The sequence below is a fragment of the Mus caroli genome, unplaced genomic scaffold (genome assembly GCF_978045245.1).
Source record: "Mus caroli unplaced genomic scaffold, Mus_caroli_1 scaffold_7, whole genome shotgun sequence".
Lineage (NCBI taxonomy): Eukaryota > Metazoa > Chordata > Mammalia > Rodentia > Muridae > Mus > Mus caroli.
Genome location: NW_028227262.1, coordinates 21,368,616 through 21,386,136, shown reverse-complemented (window position 1 = coordinate 21,386,136; position 17,521 = coordinate 21,368,616). Strand labels below are relative to the sequence as shown.

Genomic DNA, 17,521 nt, shown 5'->3' with positions numbered 1-17,521 from the left:
CTGTTCTTAGCCAATAAGCCTCCAGTGCGGTGAGGAACCTTGCTTCAAAGCAGTAAGGCACAAAAGGACAGCGGAAGACACCCCATGACCTGTCTTGCTCTGGCCTCTGCATATGCATGAGCATAGACCACACATACCTATGAAACACACACACATGCATGTATACACACGCACATCCATGTACACATGCATGTACACGCATGTATGCAGATGTGTGTGGGAATGTATGCACATATGCGTGCATGCATACAGAAGACTCTTAAGCAGAGTCTTCAGGCCTTGCTGATGAGATAGGAAGGGGAAGCATCTAGGATTCTGATGCTGATGAGATAAGAAGGGGAAGCGTCTAGGATTCTGGGTTTGATGACTTAATACTCAGCAAGATGAGGACGCACAGAGCACAATCCCGTATGAGTTAGAGGAAAGGAAGGCCAGACATACAGCCTTCAGGAATTTTGGGGTTCCAATGAGACAACTGAGGGAAAGGGCCTGTCGGTGTCAGACATATGGGGTGACCTCGGAGGAGAAAGCTCAGATGCTGCTCTGAGGTTGAGAAGCAGTTGCAGATGGACCAGAAAGGAAGCTGCAGAAGTCAGCTGTGCAGTACTATAACAAAACACCTGAGACAGGCTGCTCATGAAAAGGGACTTAGACAGCTTACCGTTTCAAGCTTCAGAGTCTGAGGTTGGCTGCCACACTGGCTTGGCCTCTGGTGAGGGAAGACCAGTTCAAACACACTATGGCTGTGGTACACATAGAAGTAAACCACTTCATCTCAAATTAGGCAACAGAACAAGACCATAGTTCCCTAGTCTGCTGAGAGTACTTCCCAGGAGACTCAAATACCACCCCCCCACACTCTTCCCCATCTTTCTGTTTCTGTAACTGTCACATAGAGACGAGTTTCACGAAGATAATTTCTTTTACATCCATCACGCGATTTGATCATCTTTATTCCCCAACCCCACCTCTCAAAAGTCCATCATCTCTTATCACCATTCTGAGGACAAAGCTTCCAAATGCATGAACCTCTGTAACTAACCACACACAAACCAGGAGAAACCAGGAGCAAGGATGAGGTCACCTGGAGAAAACCTGGGAGTGAGAGCAGGCAGCCCAGACCCCAGCCCTTACCTCAGGAGGACCATTGCACCTTACGACACAAAAATGTAGATTTAAGGCTCCGAAGCCTTCTGCACCCCAGACTCAGCTTTCTTTCCATGAGGCTGTTCCTCAGCTGTTCCCACAGCTGCCTGTGACAGTCCGTCTTGACTATCAACTTGACAGAGTCTAGAAATACCTACAACACCACCAGGAGGGTCTTAAGGGAGCTTCTAGATTGGTTTAAAAATGGGTGGCAGTGTCCCGTGGGTTGGGGGCCTGGATTGAATAAGAAGGGGAAAGCAGACAGAACACCAGCATCCAGCTCCTTTTCTTGACTGTGGACATAGTGGGACCACTGCCTCAAATTCATTCCTTCTCTGCCCCTTCCCCGCCCCTTCCCCCAATGCCACAGCGGGCTGTGTCCTCAAACTGTGAGCCAGAATAAACCCTTCCTGCCTTAACTTGCTTTTGTCCGGTATTTTTATCACAGCGACAGGAAAGATAACTAATTCACCAGCCTACTCTAACCATGCCCCACATGCAACATACTCCCCCATGCTGAGACATCAGACACCGCCTCTATTCTCAGAGGCTCCCGCCAGCGATTCACACTGCCCTCCTGCACCGGGTGAAATGGATCTCAAGTCACGTAGGGCGAGTGTGTAATGATGTGAGGGAGCTCGTCTGTGAGTGTGTGAGGATGCGAGGGAGCTCGTCTGCGAGTGTGTGAGGATGTGAGGGAGCTCGTCTGCGAGTGTGTGAGGATGCGAGGGAGCTCGTCTGCGAGTGTGTGAGGATGTGAGGGAGCTCATCTGTGAGTGTGTAATGATGTGAGGGAGCTCATCTGTGAGTGTGTGAGGATGCGAGGGAGCTCGTCTGCGAGTGTGTGAGGATGTGAGGGAGCTCATCTGTGAGTGTGTAATGATGTGAGGGAGCTCGTCTGCGAGTGTGTGAGGATGTGAGGGAGCTCATCTGTGAGTGTGTGAGGATGTGAGGGAGCTCATCTGTGAGTGTGTGAGGATGCGAGGGAGCTCGTCTGCGAGTGTGTGAGGATGTGAGGGAGCTCGTCTGCGAGTGTGTGAGGATGCGAGGGAGCTCGTCTGCGAGTGTGTGAGGATGCGAGGGAGCTCGTCTGTGAGTGTGTGAGGATGCGAGGGAGCTCGTCTGCGAGTGTGTAATGATGTGAGGGAGCTCGTCTGTGAGTGTGTGAGGATGTGAGGGAGCTCATCTGTGAGTGTGTAATGATGTGAGGGAGCTCGTCTGTGAGTGTGTGAGGATGCGAGGGAGCTCGTCTGCGAGTGTGTGAGGATGCGAGGGAGCTCGTCTGCGAGTGTGTAATGATGTGAGGGAGCTCGTCTGTGAGTGTGTGAGGATGTGAGGGAGCTCATCTGTGAGTGTGTAATGATGTGAGGGAGCTCGTCTGTGAGTGTGTGAGGATGCGAGGGAGCTCGTCTGCGAGTGTGTAATGATGTGAGGGAGCTCATCTGTGAGTGTGTGAGGATGCGAGGGAGCTCGTCTGCGAGTGTGTAATGATGTGAGGGAGCTCATCTGTGAGTGTGTGAGGATGTGAGGGAGCTCGCCTGCGAGTGTGTGAGGATGCGAGGGAGCTCGTCTGCGAGTGTGTGAGGATGCGAGAGAGCTCGTCTGCGAGTGTGTAAGGATGTGAGGGAGCTCGTCTGTGAGTGTGTGAGGATGCGAGGGAGCTCGTCTGCGAGTGTGTGAGGATGTGAGGGAGCTCATCTGTGAGTGTGTAATGATGTGAGGGAGCTCGTCTGCGAGTGTGTGAGGATGTGAGGGAGCTCATCTGTGAGTGTGTAATGATGTGAGGGAGCTCGTCTGTGAGTGTGTGAGGATGTGAGGGAGCTCATCTGTGAGTGTGTAATGATGTGAGGGAGCTCGTCTGTGAGTGTGTGAGGATGCGAGGGAGCTCGTCTGTGAGTGTGTGAGGATGCGAGGGAGCTCGTCTGCGAGTGTGTGAGGATGCGAGGGAGCTCGTCTGCGAGTGTGTAATGATGTGAGGGAGCTCGTCTGTGAGTGTGTGAGGATGCGAGGGAGCTCATCTGTGAGTGTGTAATGATGTGAGGGAGCTCATCTGTGAGTGTGTAATGATGTGAGGGAGCTCGTCTGTGAGTGTGTGAGGATGTGAGGGAGCTCATCTGTGAGTGTGTAATGATGTGAGGGAGCTCGTCTGTGAGTGTGTGAGGATGCGAGGGAGCTCGTCTGTGAGTGTGTGAGGATGCGAGGGAGCTCGTCTGCGAGTGTGTGAGGATGCGAGGGAGCTCGTCTGCGAGTGTGTAATGATGTGAGGGAGCTCGTCTGTGAGTGTGTGAGGATGCGAGGGAGCTCATCTGTGAGTGTGTAATGATGTGAGGGAGCTCGTCTGTGAGTGTGTGAGGATGCGAGGGAGCTCGTCTGCGAGTGTGTAATGATGTGAGGGAGCTCGTCTGTGAGTGTGTGAGGATGTGAGGGAGCTCATCTGTGAGTGTGTGAGGATGCGAGGGAGCTCGTCTGTGAGTGTGTGAGGATGCGAGGGAGCTCGTCTGCGAGTGTGTAATGATGTGAGGGAGCTCGTCTGTGAGTGTGTGAGGATGTGAGGGAGCTCATCTGTGAGTGTGTGAGGATGCGAGGGAGCTCGTCTGCGAGTGTGTAATGATGTGAGGGAGCTCATCTGTGAGTGTGTGAGGATGCGAGGGAGCTCGTCTGCGAGTGTGTAATGATGTGAGGGAGCTCGTCTGTGAGTGTGTGAGGATGCGAGGGAGCTCATCTGTGAGTGTGTAATGATGTGAGGGAGCTCGTCTGTGAGTGTGTGAGGATGCGAGGGAGCTCGTCTGCGAGTGTGTAATGATGTGAGGGAGCTCGTCTGTGAGTGTGTGAGGATGTGAGGGAGCTCATCTGTGAGTGTGTGAGGATGCGAAGGAGCTCGTCTGCGAGTGTGTAATGATGTGAGGGAGCTCATCTGTGAGTGTGTGAGGATGCGAGGGAGCTCGTCTGCGAGTGTGTAATGATGTGAGGGAGCTCATCTGTGAGTGTGTGAGGATGTGAGGGAGCTCGCCTGCGAGTGTGTGAGGATGCGAGGGAGCTCGTCTGCGAGTGTGTGAGGATGCGAGAGAGCTCTTCTGCGAGTGTGTAAGGATCTGAGGGAGCTCATCTGTGAGTGTGTGAGGATGCGAGGGAGCTCGTCTGCGAGTGTGTAAGGATGCGAGAGAGCTCGTCTGCGAGTGTGTGAGGATTCGAGAGAGCTCGTCTGCGAGTGTGTAAGGATGTAAGGGAGCTCGTCTGCAAGTGTGTAAGGATTCGAGGGAGCTCGTCTGTGAGGATGCGAGGGAGCTCATCTGCGCCCTGTATCTACCCCTTCAGACGCAGATGCGTCCCCTCCCCCACCCCCACAGCCCAACCGGGTTCTCTCATTCATATCAGCTCTCCCAGAACCTCCAAAGCAACTGCTCCCACTCTGAACTATAAATCTTCCACTAACAGCAAAACAAAAGCTGGGCAAGTAAAGTTCCAACAGGAAGGAAAAAGGAGAAAAGATTTGTCAGGCTTCTTTATGTCCAAAGTTGTTATTAAATGTGGTGCTTCTGGCTACCCCATAAAATGTGCTTTATAATCCCACAGGGATGAAAACGAGATAAAAGCTCAAAACTGGTGCCCCAAACCACCCTACTGCACACTGGATCCTTCAGCTATAACTTGAACATAAAAAGAGATGATAACAAAAGGAGGTCGTTCCATATGTGTGGGGCTTGGATGCAACGCCCCTCAGGCACTAACTAGGCCTCAGATCGTCTAGTTTGCCTATGCACCTCTAGGCAAAAGAACGGATGCATGTACGTTAATATTAACACGGGGTAGTCCTCAGTTAAGATCCTATCTGTACGTTAATATTAACACGGGGTAGTCCTCAGTTAAGATCCTATCATCTGTACGTTAATATTAACACGGGGTAGTCCTCAGTTAAGATCCTATCTGCACTTGTGATGGGCTGTAATCATTTGTGGATTCTCTGATTAAGCCTCTTCAGAGGATTGCTGTCATAACTGCTTGTCAGGGAGAGATGGAGTCCTTGAATGGGACGCATCTGCGGGGATTCCCAGTCTTTCATTTTCTGGGAGCCCCACTCTTGAAAGGCTACCACTTTGCTTCATCTCAGGAAATTATCTCCCACGATGCAGTGGCAAATAGGGCCCTAATTGATGAATTTGCTAATTGCCACTCCCTTTGTAGTGCCATTAGCCCAATTTGGTCCTACTTAACCAGGCTAGCCTGGGCCAGGCCAAGCACACAGTATTTTCTCCTAAGGGTTTATGGTCAGGAGGGGAGGGGTCTTAATTCCTTAATGAACCATCCAATCTGTCCTGGGAGACTGGGCTTCCCGCTCCTGTTACTCTTCTCCCCTCCTCTCATGCCTCAGTTCTCTCTGTTAACACGAAAGTGCTACATTTGTGCAGTGATGAACAAGCAGGGGTTGCCTATTTATTTGTTCATTTATTTATTTTTAGGGGACAGGTTGGGGAAGGGCATTGTATGCTTCCTCAGCCTTGTCACAGTTTGGCAGACGAACACCCCATCTCTATTTCCCTCAGAGTTTGCAGGGATTTTACTTCTGTTGTAGCTGTTACAAGGTACCACAGTGCTGACCCTCCAGAGCTGAATATGAGCCCCCAGTGCAGTAGGCTGGCCTGTGGGTCACAGAGAATCCTCATCTTCCCATGATGAGGCTGTTATCACCGGCCCAGTGGACCCTAGGGCAACAAGAAACGAGTCCTGTCTCCAGCTGTCTTCAGCAGGCCTGAATTTGAGCCTTTTCTCAGCTGCTCAGCTCTCCCCTCCGCTGCCATGACTGTATGATGTCACCAGCTAAGGCTCTTTATTTGTCTGCTCCCACTTTAAGAATCTACCAGATAAGCCCAGGTGATTAATGATAGCTCGTGCTCCTAAGCACAAACCTCATGCTAAACACTGTATTTGTATGACCGCGCCCACAACACTCGGAATGGCCCCACGGGATGAAGTGCCTGTTATAGATCATAGGTGAACGCTGGGCATGGATACACAGAGTCACCTGTGAGAGCTGACAAGAAGCAAATAGATAAGGTCATACCTCAGGCAGAGAGGCCCAGAGCTGCAGTCAACCTTCACTCGAGGCCAAGAAATCAGTAGCTCGTGCTTTAACTTTTAAGAAGTACTGAGAGGCTGATCCTGACAGTCCAGGAGTAACTGGACTACTCAGAGAGCTCACAACTCTGCCACTAAAGCAACTCTACCAGCAAATCCAAAACAAATCCTCTGCCACTCCAGATACAGGCTCTACAGATTTCAATCAGTTGTGAGCTCTTTCCCAAGCCTACAAATTTACCTGGTGGGTAGGAGCTGGTGGGGGAGGGGAGAAAAAAAAAGATAAGGCAAGATGGAGGTTAGGAGTGTGAATAAAAGAGAGAACAGAGTTGGGAGTTCAATTATAGGTAAAGTTCTTGTTGTGCAAGCACGAGGACCTGGATTTGGACCCTCAGTGCCTAAGTTAAAAAGAGGGGCTGGAGACAGAGGGATCCCTGGCCTTGCCGGGATCCAGTTGATCTTGCTGGGTTGGCAAGCTCCAGGTTTAGGGGAAGGGTTGTTTTGTTTTGTTTTGTTTTGTTTTTTGTTTTTCAAAAATAAGGTGGAGAAAGATAAAGGAAGACACCTGACACAGGCACCGTGGTCTCCATATGTACACACATGCAACATACACTGGACACATCCCCATGCATACACCACACACGTGTGCCAAAAGCACAGTGAGGAGGGAGAGACAGAAACAGTCCTGTGTCACCCACAGAGCACATTCCAACTCAAAGCATCCCATCCCAGCTTCCCACCAACTGTATACCCTTGGTCAAGACAATTAACCACCACAAGCTACGATTTCCTCATCTACAAACTGCAGTTGGTAAGAGCTGCTTTGCACTGCTGCTGGTAAGGAAAATGGTGTCCACACAGCATTTACTGTGCCCAATGGAAATGAAAATATAAACATTAACTAAACATGATAGCGCATATGATAATTGCTATGACTCAAGGGAGAGAAAAAAAAAAACACAATAAGAGACCCTGGGTGAGGTGGGCAGCTTAGTGAAGGGAAAGAGATCACTGGGAGGAGAGGTAGGGGGAGGGGTGACGAAATAAGCTGCTTTGCAGACTGACCATCCAGGCATTCATCAGCCAGGTCTTAGGCTTACTATGGTGCGAGTATTATGTTGGGTGATCAAAAGATGTTTTGTATTTCTGAGCCCTGTTTTTATGTAAGTGACTGTTCTGGATAATCTTCGGGGTTTTTTTTGTTGATTGTTAGTGTGTTTATTTTGTTATCAACATAAGTTAGAGTTTTCTGGGAGAAGTGAACCTTAATTGAGAAAAGACCTCGATCATATTGTCTGTAGGCAAGACTGTGGAGCATTTTCTTGATTAATGATTGATTTGAGAGGCTCTGGCTCACCATGGGTGGTGCTGCCCTTGGGCAGGTGGTCTTGGATTATGTAAGAAAGCCAGCTTTTGGGAAATGAGCCAATTAGCATAGTTCCTCAGTGGCCTCTGCTTCAGTTCCTGCCTTCAAGTTCCTTCGTTAAGTTCCTGCCCTTACTTCCTTCAGTTGATATAGTGTGACTTGGGATTTTTAAGATGAAACAAACCCTTTCTTCCCTGAGTTGTTTTTGATCACAGTATTGTACTACAGCCATAGAAATCCTAACTAAGACAGTGGCCTCGTTTGGGATTGTAATCGGAGCAGAAATGATCAAGTTGGGATGAAGTCCCACTACAATGGGGGGAGGGAGCTAATCCTATGTGGCACATGACCTTTTAAGACTTACACACACACACACACTCCCTGTAAAGATGGAGGCAGAGTCTGGAATGCTATGTCTACAAGCCAAAGAATGCCCAGCACACTTGGCAACCCCACAAAGCTAAGAGAAAGGGAAGGAACAGGAAAGGATGCTCGCCAAAGCTTCCAGACTGAACCAACTCCACTGGCATCTGGATTGCAGACTCCTGGCTTCCAGAACTGTGAAAAAACAAATATATTCTGTTTTAAGCTGCCCAGTGTTTGGTACTCTGCTACAACACCACTAGAAAATGCAAATATGTGGTGAAACCAAAAAGATCTTTCAAAGACCAAACAGCAAAACCGTCTCTAGTGTACATGGCTTCCCCACCAAACAGCAGCTAGCTTAGAGTCTGGATGTAATGATGACGGCCTTGAGGTTAACTTCCAAAGGGGTGTGCTTTAGTAGACAGGAGTGCTTTTTCCTGATCCCTCAACACAGTCTCCAGGATGAGTGCATAGAGGAAGGGGAGAGAGTTGTCTCCACCACACGTTATGATGTATCCTTGGGATATTGTGAGGACTGTGGAAGTGAAGGCGGTAAGACAGGGGTGTAGACCACAGGAGGATTCCTAGCAAAGAGAAGTAGCCAAACATCTCTCTCTAGATGTCTCCCAAGCTCACAAGTCCTTATTTCTTCTAGTGATTTCTCCCTTCCTTTGTCTTCATCTTTCAGTTCTTGTTTAGACTCCTTTCGATTCTTGTTTAGGTTTTTACCATGTTTTGCCAGACTCAAAAGTGGACAAAATATGGGTCTTGGTGATTGGATAGTCAAAGTTTGAGGTCTTAGTCCCATCACAATCTCATTCATAGTAATTTCCACAATGGGAACAGCATGCGTCTCACAGTGCCCTATAGGATGGAATGTGTAATAGGGCGTCTAAGGGTCAGGTAAAGATGACAGAGCTCTCTTTGTGCACAATTGCCAAGGTCTTTGTGGGGAAACAAAAATCAAGCTTTGGATGATGCTATGGGTCAAAATGTACCAAAAAACATGCACAAAAAGTTGGACCCATGAGTCTGATGCTGTCTTTAGAAGGGGCGAAAGCATTATTGCTCTAAGACTAAAGGAGTTCACCAACAGCCATGACATGGAATAGTGTTCTCTCTTTGTCTAAATGAGTTTCTTTCCACTTTAAGATTGTGACATTGTAAAAAGGAGCAGATCAAACTGTTTGTATTCATCAAATAACACATTAAATGATGTGGATCTTTACTTATGGGTAGCCCATTAAAAATCTGGGAAATCCATGTTGCATGAGAAACTTCTAATAACAAGTGAAATGTGAAAAGTCATTTGATGTGTGAAAGAGCCAACCAGCTGGATGATGAAGAGAATAGTCTTCTCACACGCTCCCACCTACAATGCCCCTGTGAGAAGGTCGATCACTGTGTAACAGGGAGAGAGGGTGTGGGATTTGAACACAATCTAGAAAAGAAGTTAACATGTTTAGCATGGTGCCTTATGCTTTTAATCCCAGCACTTGGGAGGCAAAGGCAGGTGGAGCTCTGTGACTTCAAGCCCAGCCTGGTCTACATAAAGAGTTCTAGGCTAGCTGGAAGCACATAGTAAGACCCTATCTCAAAAAGGAAGAAAGGTTAGGAGGCAGTCGCTAAGCCCTTAGCTAGAAACCAAACCACCTAGTTTTACAAAGTTAACTGCCATCAGAATATAAGAGAAGAGACTCCAATTCCAGGAAGAACTCCTCAATCAATGAGATAACTAGAAAACTTGGGAAACCATTTTTCTCTGAAACCTTTTGACAAGAAACTTGTGAGTGGGCCACTAGGTATCTTGGGTAAGAGCATTCAGAGACAAGAGCAACAGCATAGCAACTTTTTGGAGGTCCCTGTCCATCCACTCACTGCTTCAGTTTGCATCGATGGAACCCCCGTGTCTCCTACACACAATAGCCTCTTGCAGTTACCTTGGCAGCCCACACATTGTCAGGCTGCCCATTTCTTCCCTGCTGGCACAGTACAGTCCGAGGTGTAAGTAGTGGGTTTACAGATTTTTTTTGCATGTTCCACACTGGTATGTGAGAATCACTTCACGTCGCAGTTAGCAAAGAGGAGGAAATGAAGCTCACTCCAGAGACAGGAGTGTTGTGTTTCACCCTCTTTGACAGCCAAAAGCCAATTTAGGACTCTCTACAAAGCCAACTTTGCCAGGGGGTGGGGGGAGGACATGTGGGTATCTTCTTAATTCTCCCGAGCTCACTTCAGGGTTGCAATCGGTGTTTGCTGAAGAAGGGAAATGGATGTGGGTAATGGAAAGGGGGGGGGTCATTTCAACAAGAGAAACAAAGAAGAGAGAGCCCACCAAGACTGAAACTCCTAGCAGGCGAGTTTCTTATAAGCCAGCAGGATAGCGGTCAAACACCAAGTGTTGGCCAGAAACAAGCCTGAATGTATTTAATCATAACAACTTCTCACTGATTCAACACAGCAACACATCTAGGGATCCTAGAACTGGATTGAAAAGCCAGCAGCTGGACTCCAGGGCCTGTGCAGGGAGTTGGTGTTTTCAGAGACACAGAGGCAGACCATCCTAAGAGAAACAGCTACCCAGCTACCCCTGCCTCTTACCCCGCCTCTCAGTTCTCGGACATTGGTATAATGGGGCCACATACTTCAGCTGAAACTGAAGCGGAAGCTAAGATTTATTAGCCTGACCTTCCAAGTATATATACCACTGTGAAAATCAGCTCACTTATACTTGTAACTCTAGGAGCGCTCATGGGTACCCAGACCAAGTCATCACTGGGTCTTCCTCAGCCTGTGATGATGCTCTTGCTGGGTTAGCAAGTCAACAGAACATTCCAAGAAGAATTCTTTGAAATGAGGATTGCTAAAGCTATTCTTTCTATCCCTGGTCTTCTCCTTTAGGGGGATGGATCCCCAAACAAGGAGTTACCAGCCGTTAATAACACACCAGGTTTTCACCGAGAATCAGTAAAGCAAGAAGAACAGAGAAGGGCCCATTAACCTACTGGCTCGTAAGAGGACCTTGTGATGAACACATTTATCTTCTCTTAGATGAATACCCCATGGCAAGAGGCAATGATTACTGAGTATTGAATAGGTCCATGAATAACAACAACATCCCAGAATGCTTTTGGGTTTGAGCAGTATTTGCTCTGGATTTGCTCACTGATCCACACTATTTTCAGGCTACACGGTAGATGATATATGAGCTAAAGCTCATTTCGCTATTACATTGGTAGGAGTAAAATATAACATTTTCCCCTCAATATTTCCTAGGTCTTTCAGGAATACCCTGATGGTATCCTGACTAGCCAGATGCCTATACCACATGAAATACAGGTTCCTCTGTATGGTCACTTATCTGATTTACAACATCTGGATCCCCAGAATCTTTGTCCATTGTGAGTTTTAAAGGATTGGACTGGCTCAAGCACATCATGAGAGTAGAGATGGGTGCAGGCAACCATGGTGACCTAGCTGCCTTGAGAGCCATAGGTTTCTCATCTTGGGGTCCCTTGCTCTTGGGCTAATGTGCCTTCCAGTTCCTGAGAGACTGACACAGTCCTTGGTCAGTGACATGTTTTGGCCACTTTGTTTTCCTCTATGTTCCCCCAGAAGTCAAGGAAGCATGGAAGCCTGACAGAACAATTGGTCTTAGACTTTAATTTTGTGTATCCTGTAAAGTTTGCAAGCATGATTGTATCCTGGCAACTATAACTGTATTGATCCTAGAAATTGCCATTATATTCTGTTATAAAAAGTCTGATTGCTCTCAGTAAAATTGTCACAGCCTCAGTCTTACTGTGGCTCCTCCAACCTGCCTGCTTTAATCCCTTACAGTCATATCAGATGACCTTGGCCCGGTAAGTAAACACAGGTGCTTACAATTTCTGGAAAGTCAGAAGGCTTTAAAAATGTCTTATAATCCCACAAATCAGTTATTATTTGCCTTGTGGCAGAAACCATGCTAAAAATAAGACAAGTGAAAAAGAAAAAGAAACAAGGTTGCCTATTCAATTGGAGAAACAAACATATATAAAAGACAATTACCTTGTGATAGGAAAAGTCAGAGACAGGCAGCACAAATACCTAAGAAGAAACCATGGATTGATCTCCCTCGGGAGAGAGGTTAAATGAGAGATCTGGGAAGGCTGCCCAGAGGAAGCAACGTTTGATTTGAATCTTGCAGGTTGAGGAAGACTTTTTTCCCCCAGAGAAGAGAACGGGAAGAAGCATTTCAGATGGATGGAGGATCACCAAAGTATTCGGCATAAATTCGGCTGCCTTGGAGTCTCCCATAGGGCAAGTATTCAAGGGCCTTGTTTACTATGCTAAGAACACCAGAACCCTGTAGGAAACGAGGTAGCTCCTAAGTTTTCAGAGAGCTGACCTACCACAAGCAGATTTGTCCTTTCAAGAGCTAGCCCTGCAAGGATGGGGAGACTGGACCAGACATGGCCAGATGCTGGGAGCTAAGGTTCTAGCATTGAGATAAAGGGCCTGCCTGGGGCACTGTGGGTAGGGTGCAGAGAGTGGGAGTGGAGGCTCTACAGATGTCACAGGAAGCCCCAGCACCACACTGAAGATGTAGCTCAGTTGGCAGAGTTTGCCTAACATTCACAAAGCCCTGGGTTTAATCTCCAGCACTGTGTAAATCCCACTGCAGTGTGGTTTCGTGCCTAAGCACTCAGAAAGTAGAGTCAGAAAGATAAGGAGTTCAAGGTCTTCAAGAGCTCAAGGCTTGCCTGGGGTACGGGAGACCCTGTCTCGAAAGAAAAAAAGTGGCCCTAGGAGATTCTGAGATGGAAGACAGAGCAGGAAGTGAGGTCGGGGACTGCCCTGATGTTTCCCTACACCATACACAGATTATTGGCCACAAACTGAATCAGCTCATGAACAAGTTTAAGAGACCAAAATCAAAGGGGTGGAAGGTGCACTCAAGCCACAACGTCTCACACTGGAGGCTCCATACCCTAGTATCTCACCTTGTTCCGGGTCTGAAGATGGTGGTCACAGTACATAGAGTCACAGCCTCAGTCTCAATACTACATGCCTCACCACCACCACTACCACCACTACCACCACCACCACCAGCAGCAGCAGCAGCAGCACCACCACCACCACCAGCACCACCACCTCCCTCCCCTGCCTGATGACTGCCATCCTCTCTGCCTCCCCTCCCTACTTTCCCTCCCTGCTGCCTTTCCCTTCCAAAGCAATCGTCTCCTCCCACTCACATGCACTCCCATTCACACATGGCATCTTGCTAGAAATAGCAAGAGTGGAGCAAAGAGCAATGGATTGAAAGTGAGGGCAATCCATACCTCAAGCCCGATTTAACCCACCAGCTGGCCGGAGTCGCTGCCTGACCTCAGGCTACTCTGTGGTCTCCAAGAAAATGAGAAACAAATACTAACCTTCGATTCTCTCATATGAGAAACAAATACTAACCTTCGCTTCTCTCATAGCCTTAGTATGAGCACAGAACACAAGTAGTGTGCTACCACCTGCAAGAAGCAGGGAAAGATGCAACCGGGCTCTCCAGCCACAACTGTGTTCACTAATTTGTGAGCTCTTTGAGGGCAAAAGCCAGGCCACTAGGGTCTTAGAAACCTACTTTTCCGGGTACAGAGTGAGTACCTGCTAGAGACTGGACAGAAACCGTTGTCATTCCCTGCCCCGCTCCCCTCCCCCCACCCACACACTCCATGCATCCACAAGTGTGCTCTTGCCACCCCTAAGATGTGCAGGCAATGCAACCCCTCAATACCCCACTTTGGAAGCACCGCTTTGCTCTTAGCTTATTCCAAAAACAGCCCTCCCGTTCCTGGAGGAAAACCAAGCAGTAGTCACGAGGCCTGTATGCCTCACTGGGCACGTTTGACCAAGTCTGGGTTCCATCCTTTCTCCAAGGAAGTTGCTGAGAGCTGAACCTTCCCATGTCCCGCTTTGATTCATTGTCATCTAAGGGGACCCAGCTGGGTCTTTGCTTGCTCTCTCTTCGCTCTTCTCTCTTCTCTCTTCTCTCTCTCTCTCTCTCTCTCTCTCTCTCTCTCTCTCTCTCTCTCTCTCTCTCTCCCCCCCCCCCGTACTCCGTCGTCCCCCCCCCGCCCCTGCCACCGCCGCTTCTACTGCTGTTTTCATTGATGCCTTGAGCAGAGCTGGCATGTGCGACTGCTGAGAAGGGGGAGCTCAGAGCAGCGGGGGAAGCAAGTAAAAATAGCCTGTCGCGCCTCGCTCTGCCTGCTCCGGACGCCTTTAACCCTCACCGAGGTGGAGAGAGCCGCAGCCGCCACTGCACACTGCGAAACGTGGCCCGGGTCTGCACTAGACCCCGCGCGCCAGTCCCAGTGATTGTGGACGAGGACCCACGAAAACTTTTTTATTTTTATTTTCTATTTTTTTTTTAAAGACAAGTGAAGATGAGGTGGGATAGGGAAACAGCAAGGAAGAACTATAGCTACTGGGTTGCAGGGACTGCTACAAGCTGGCTGGCCCAACACTTCACCAGTGCGCGGCCTTGAGACTCCAAGCTATTTTTAGAAACCTGTTCCGCGGGTGGGCGATCGGAGGGCGGAGGGGGAGGGGAATGCTGAGCGTCTGGTGCTATTACTCGGTTTCAAAGACTCTGCTCCCAGGTTGGGGTGGGGAAGAGGATGGTCCAAGGAACGACATGCAGAATGGCTTTGCCCTAACTCAAGGAGAAGACATTAACTGCTGTATGCCCCGCATCTTCCAGCCCCAGATCGTGTTTGTTTCAAAATCGACAGTTGCCAGAAGCATGCTGCCTCTAGTGTCCAAGGAATGGGGATTCTTAAGCTTTGCTGCCTATACCGTGAGGTGGGGAATGAGTTGTGACCTCTAGTTTCGAAAGAAGGCCCAGAAGGGTCTTCATGTTGTTTTTGCATTCCCCCAAGGCCTGGACAGTCTCCGCGCCACACCCCCATCTCAGCCCCACGCTGCATATGGGTTACCGTATGTGAAATGTACGGCAGCCCCACCAGACACTGGGCTATTAATAGAGCCCCGGAGTTTGCTCTGTGTCTTTTTCCTGCCACCGAATAAGGGATGATCACACACACGCCCCACTCCACCCCCACCTCGGCGCACAGTTCCTCTGTGAAGGTAAGGGGGCTGCCCATGCCGATCCCCTCCATGACTACAGGTGCCCAGAGCCAGGGAACAATCCCATTGTGATGACAGCTGGGTCAGAGCGAGGCGAAAGAACACACTTGCTCGGGACGCAAAGACCCGCCCGCTGGGCTCTCTGCAGCTCAAGGCCAACTCCAGAGTAGAGAACGGGCAGAAACGGGCGGCCGTAAGGACTGCCGAAGACGGAGGGCAAGAGTATCGTCTGCGGAGCTAGAGCGGCCTCCTGCTGCGGGACAAGTGGCCGCAGACCCGTTTCGCGCTGCAGCCCCGGGCGCACAACCCCCGCTGCTTGTGCGGGCTAGGCTGCGGCAGGCGCGGGCGCTGTCCCTGGTGCTGAATGGGGCCGCGGTCGGTGCGCCCTCCCAGGGTTCCGCTCTCCGAGCGCCTTAAGCACCCTAGGACTGCAGACCTCCGGCCCGGCTGTGGACTGGGGACTGCGGGGGAGGTCAGGTGCAGGTGCTTAGTATTGCCACCAGGTCGGCCCCCTAAGGCCGGGAGCTCTCCGCCGTGTTGCAGGGACCCGTAGCTTGGGGACCACCTCGAGCTTGAAGGGTAAAACCCAGGTAGCGGTGGGAGATAGTCGATGCACTGCAGGGAGCAGACCTGGCTCTAATATAACCCACCCCAGCTCTGCGTAAAGCCGGGATCCGGGATCACTATCGGAATCCTATGCACAGGGACAGGGGAGCCGGGCTGCCCAAGGTTTGGGACTTAGGGGAACAGGAAGGGAGCAGAGGGTGGCAGGAGAGGGTGATGGGGATGAAATTTTAGATTTTCAAGGGGGAAAGGAACTGAGACGTGCACCGTCGCCCCCCACACACACTCCTACACTCCTCTCTCTCTCTCTCTCTCTCTCTCTCTCTCTCTCTCTCTCGGAAGGGACAAGCGGGATGGGGAAAGTTTGGCACCACGGCGGTGGTGGTGGCAGCAAGCAGCGGCGGCACACAGGGGTCCCGGTGGGAGGCAGGGTCGCTGAAAACCCCGGCCCGGTCGCCTCCTTACCTCGGTGCTTTCGACTGCGTTCTCCGCCATTTTCCTCCGGAGGAGCAGGCAGCGGGAGGAGTGTTTCATGCCCATAAGAGCCAACAAGGGTTTGGGGATTCGAGATAGTAAAGAACGAGAGACGGCTGATGTGGCTTTAAAAGAGAGCCTAAGAATGCAAGAGGAGGGGGGAAAAATCCCAGCCAGCCCCTCTCCCCGAGCGTCCTCCGCGACAATCGAGCTCTGTGGAGTCCCTCCTGCGGTCGCCACTTTGTTCACGTTTCCTCGCTCTTCATCTGCCTCGCATCCCTTCGCACACTTGCAAGTTCTGGTCGCGCTCACGACCCCCTCCGCGCCCCTCTCCCCTGCGCGGCGGGCTGGGCGGGAGGGAGGGAGGCGGCCCCGCGGGCTCGCCGACGAGAGCAGCGGCTCCGAAGTCCGGCAGGCGGGAGGCGGACGGCAACTCTCCCAACTTCTGCCGATCGCTGGGCGAAGCAACACGCGTCCTGCTCGGCGCTCCCGGGGGCTGAGCCGGTGAGTGGGGGCGGGGTGGGAGGTGCGCGGGAGCGAGCGGTGGCGGGGCGCTGACGGCGGAGACCCCCAGCCCGCCCCCGTGCCCGGGACCGCGGGGTCTGGGGGCCGCCTGCGCTCCGCTGCGCTCCTGGCGCGGCGCACACCTGGCGCGGGGGCTAGGGCTGCGCGCACGCTGCGGGGCCGCGCGCCAGGCTCCGGGAAGCAGGCGTCCACGAGGCTGTTGGAGGGTCTCAGCCCAGTCAGTGCAAGTCCTTCTAACGAAGGCAAGCACCGGACAAGACTCAGCCACGGTTACCAAATGTCTACGCCCCTCACCCCACCCCCACCCCCCACACGGTGGATTCCTGGATCCTTCCTGCGCGGATTAATGTTTGGGGCATGAAAAGGGTGGGTGTCTGGATGGGAGGGGGCAGTTCTCAACTCCTTCAACTCGAGGTCCTCTCTATCTAGCTTTTCTTCACCCTCAGGACCCAAGACCAGAAGGCCTTCAAACCCCTCTCAGGAGGACCGGGTTGAAGTGAAGGTGGCTGCCTGAGGTGGCTTGGGAAAACAACCAGGAACAAATCAATAAAAGGGTCCGCGGTCTAGCTCCCCTACCCCTGTCTAGCCTGTCAGCCCCCCCCCTCCCCCGCCCACACGTCTCTCCCCCTCCCCTACAGACCTTCCCCCACCTTCACCCTCTCCTAACGTCCCTTTTATGGGAGAGAGCCGAGAGGATGTCACGTACCCATTAGGATTCTCTCGATCCTTTTTTAAGGGAGAGTTTGGGCGGCAGCGGGGGGGTGTGAATTTTTATACAATGCATTCCTGTCTTCACTTTGAGAGCTTTTTTTCCTCTCTTTCGGGCCATCTGTCAGGCATTGAGGGATAGAACAATGGGGGAGGGAGGCCATACTCAGGACT

The 17,521-nt window shown here is 50.8% G+C and overlaps 1 protein-coding gene across 1 annotated transcript in view; it reads right to left on the bottom strand.

Annotated features, from left to right (window-relative positions):
- Prmt8 (protein arginine methyltransferase 8) overlaps positions 1–16,909 on the bottom strand; it is an 81,963-nt gene extending 65,054 nt beyond the window's left edge. Inside the window, exon 1 of the mRNA XM_021165307.3 lies at positions 16,106–16,909. Within this exon, the coding sequence (XP_021020966.1) occupies positions 16,106–16,180 (75 nt within the window). The 5' untranslated portion in view covers positions 16,181–16,909. The remainder of the gene's footprint in view (positions 1–16,105) is intronic.
- Between the last annotated feature and the right edge of the window lie 612 nt (positions 16,910–17,521).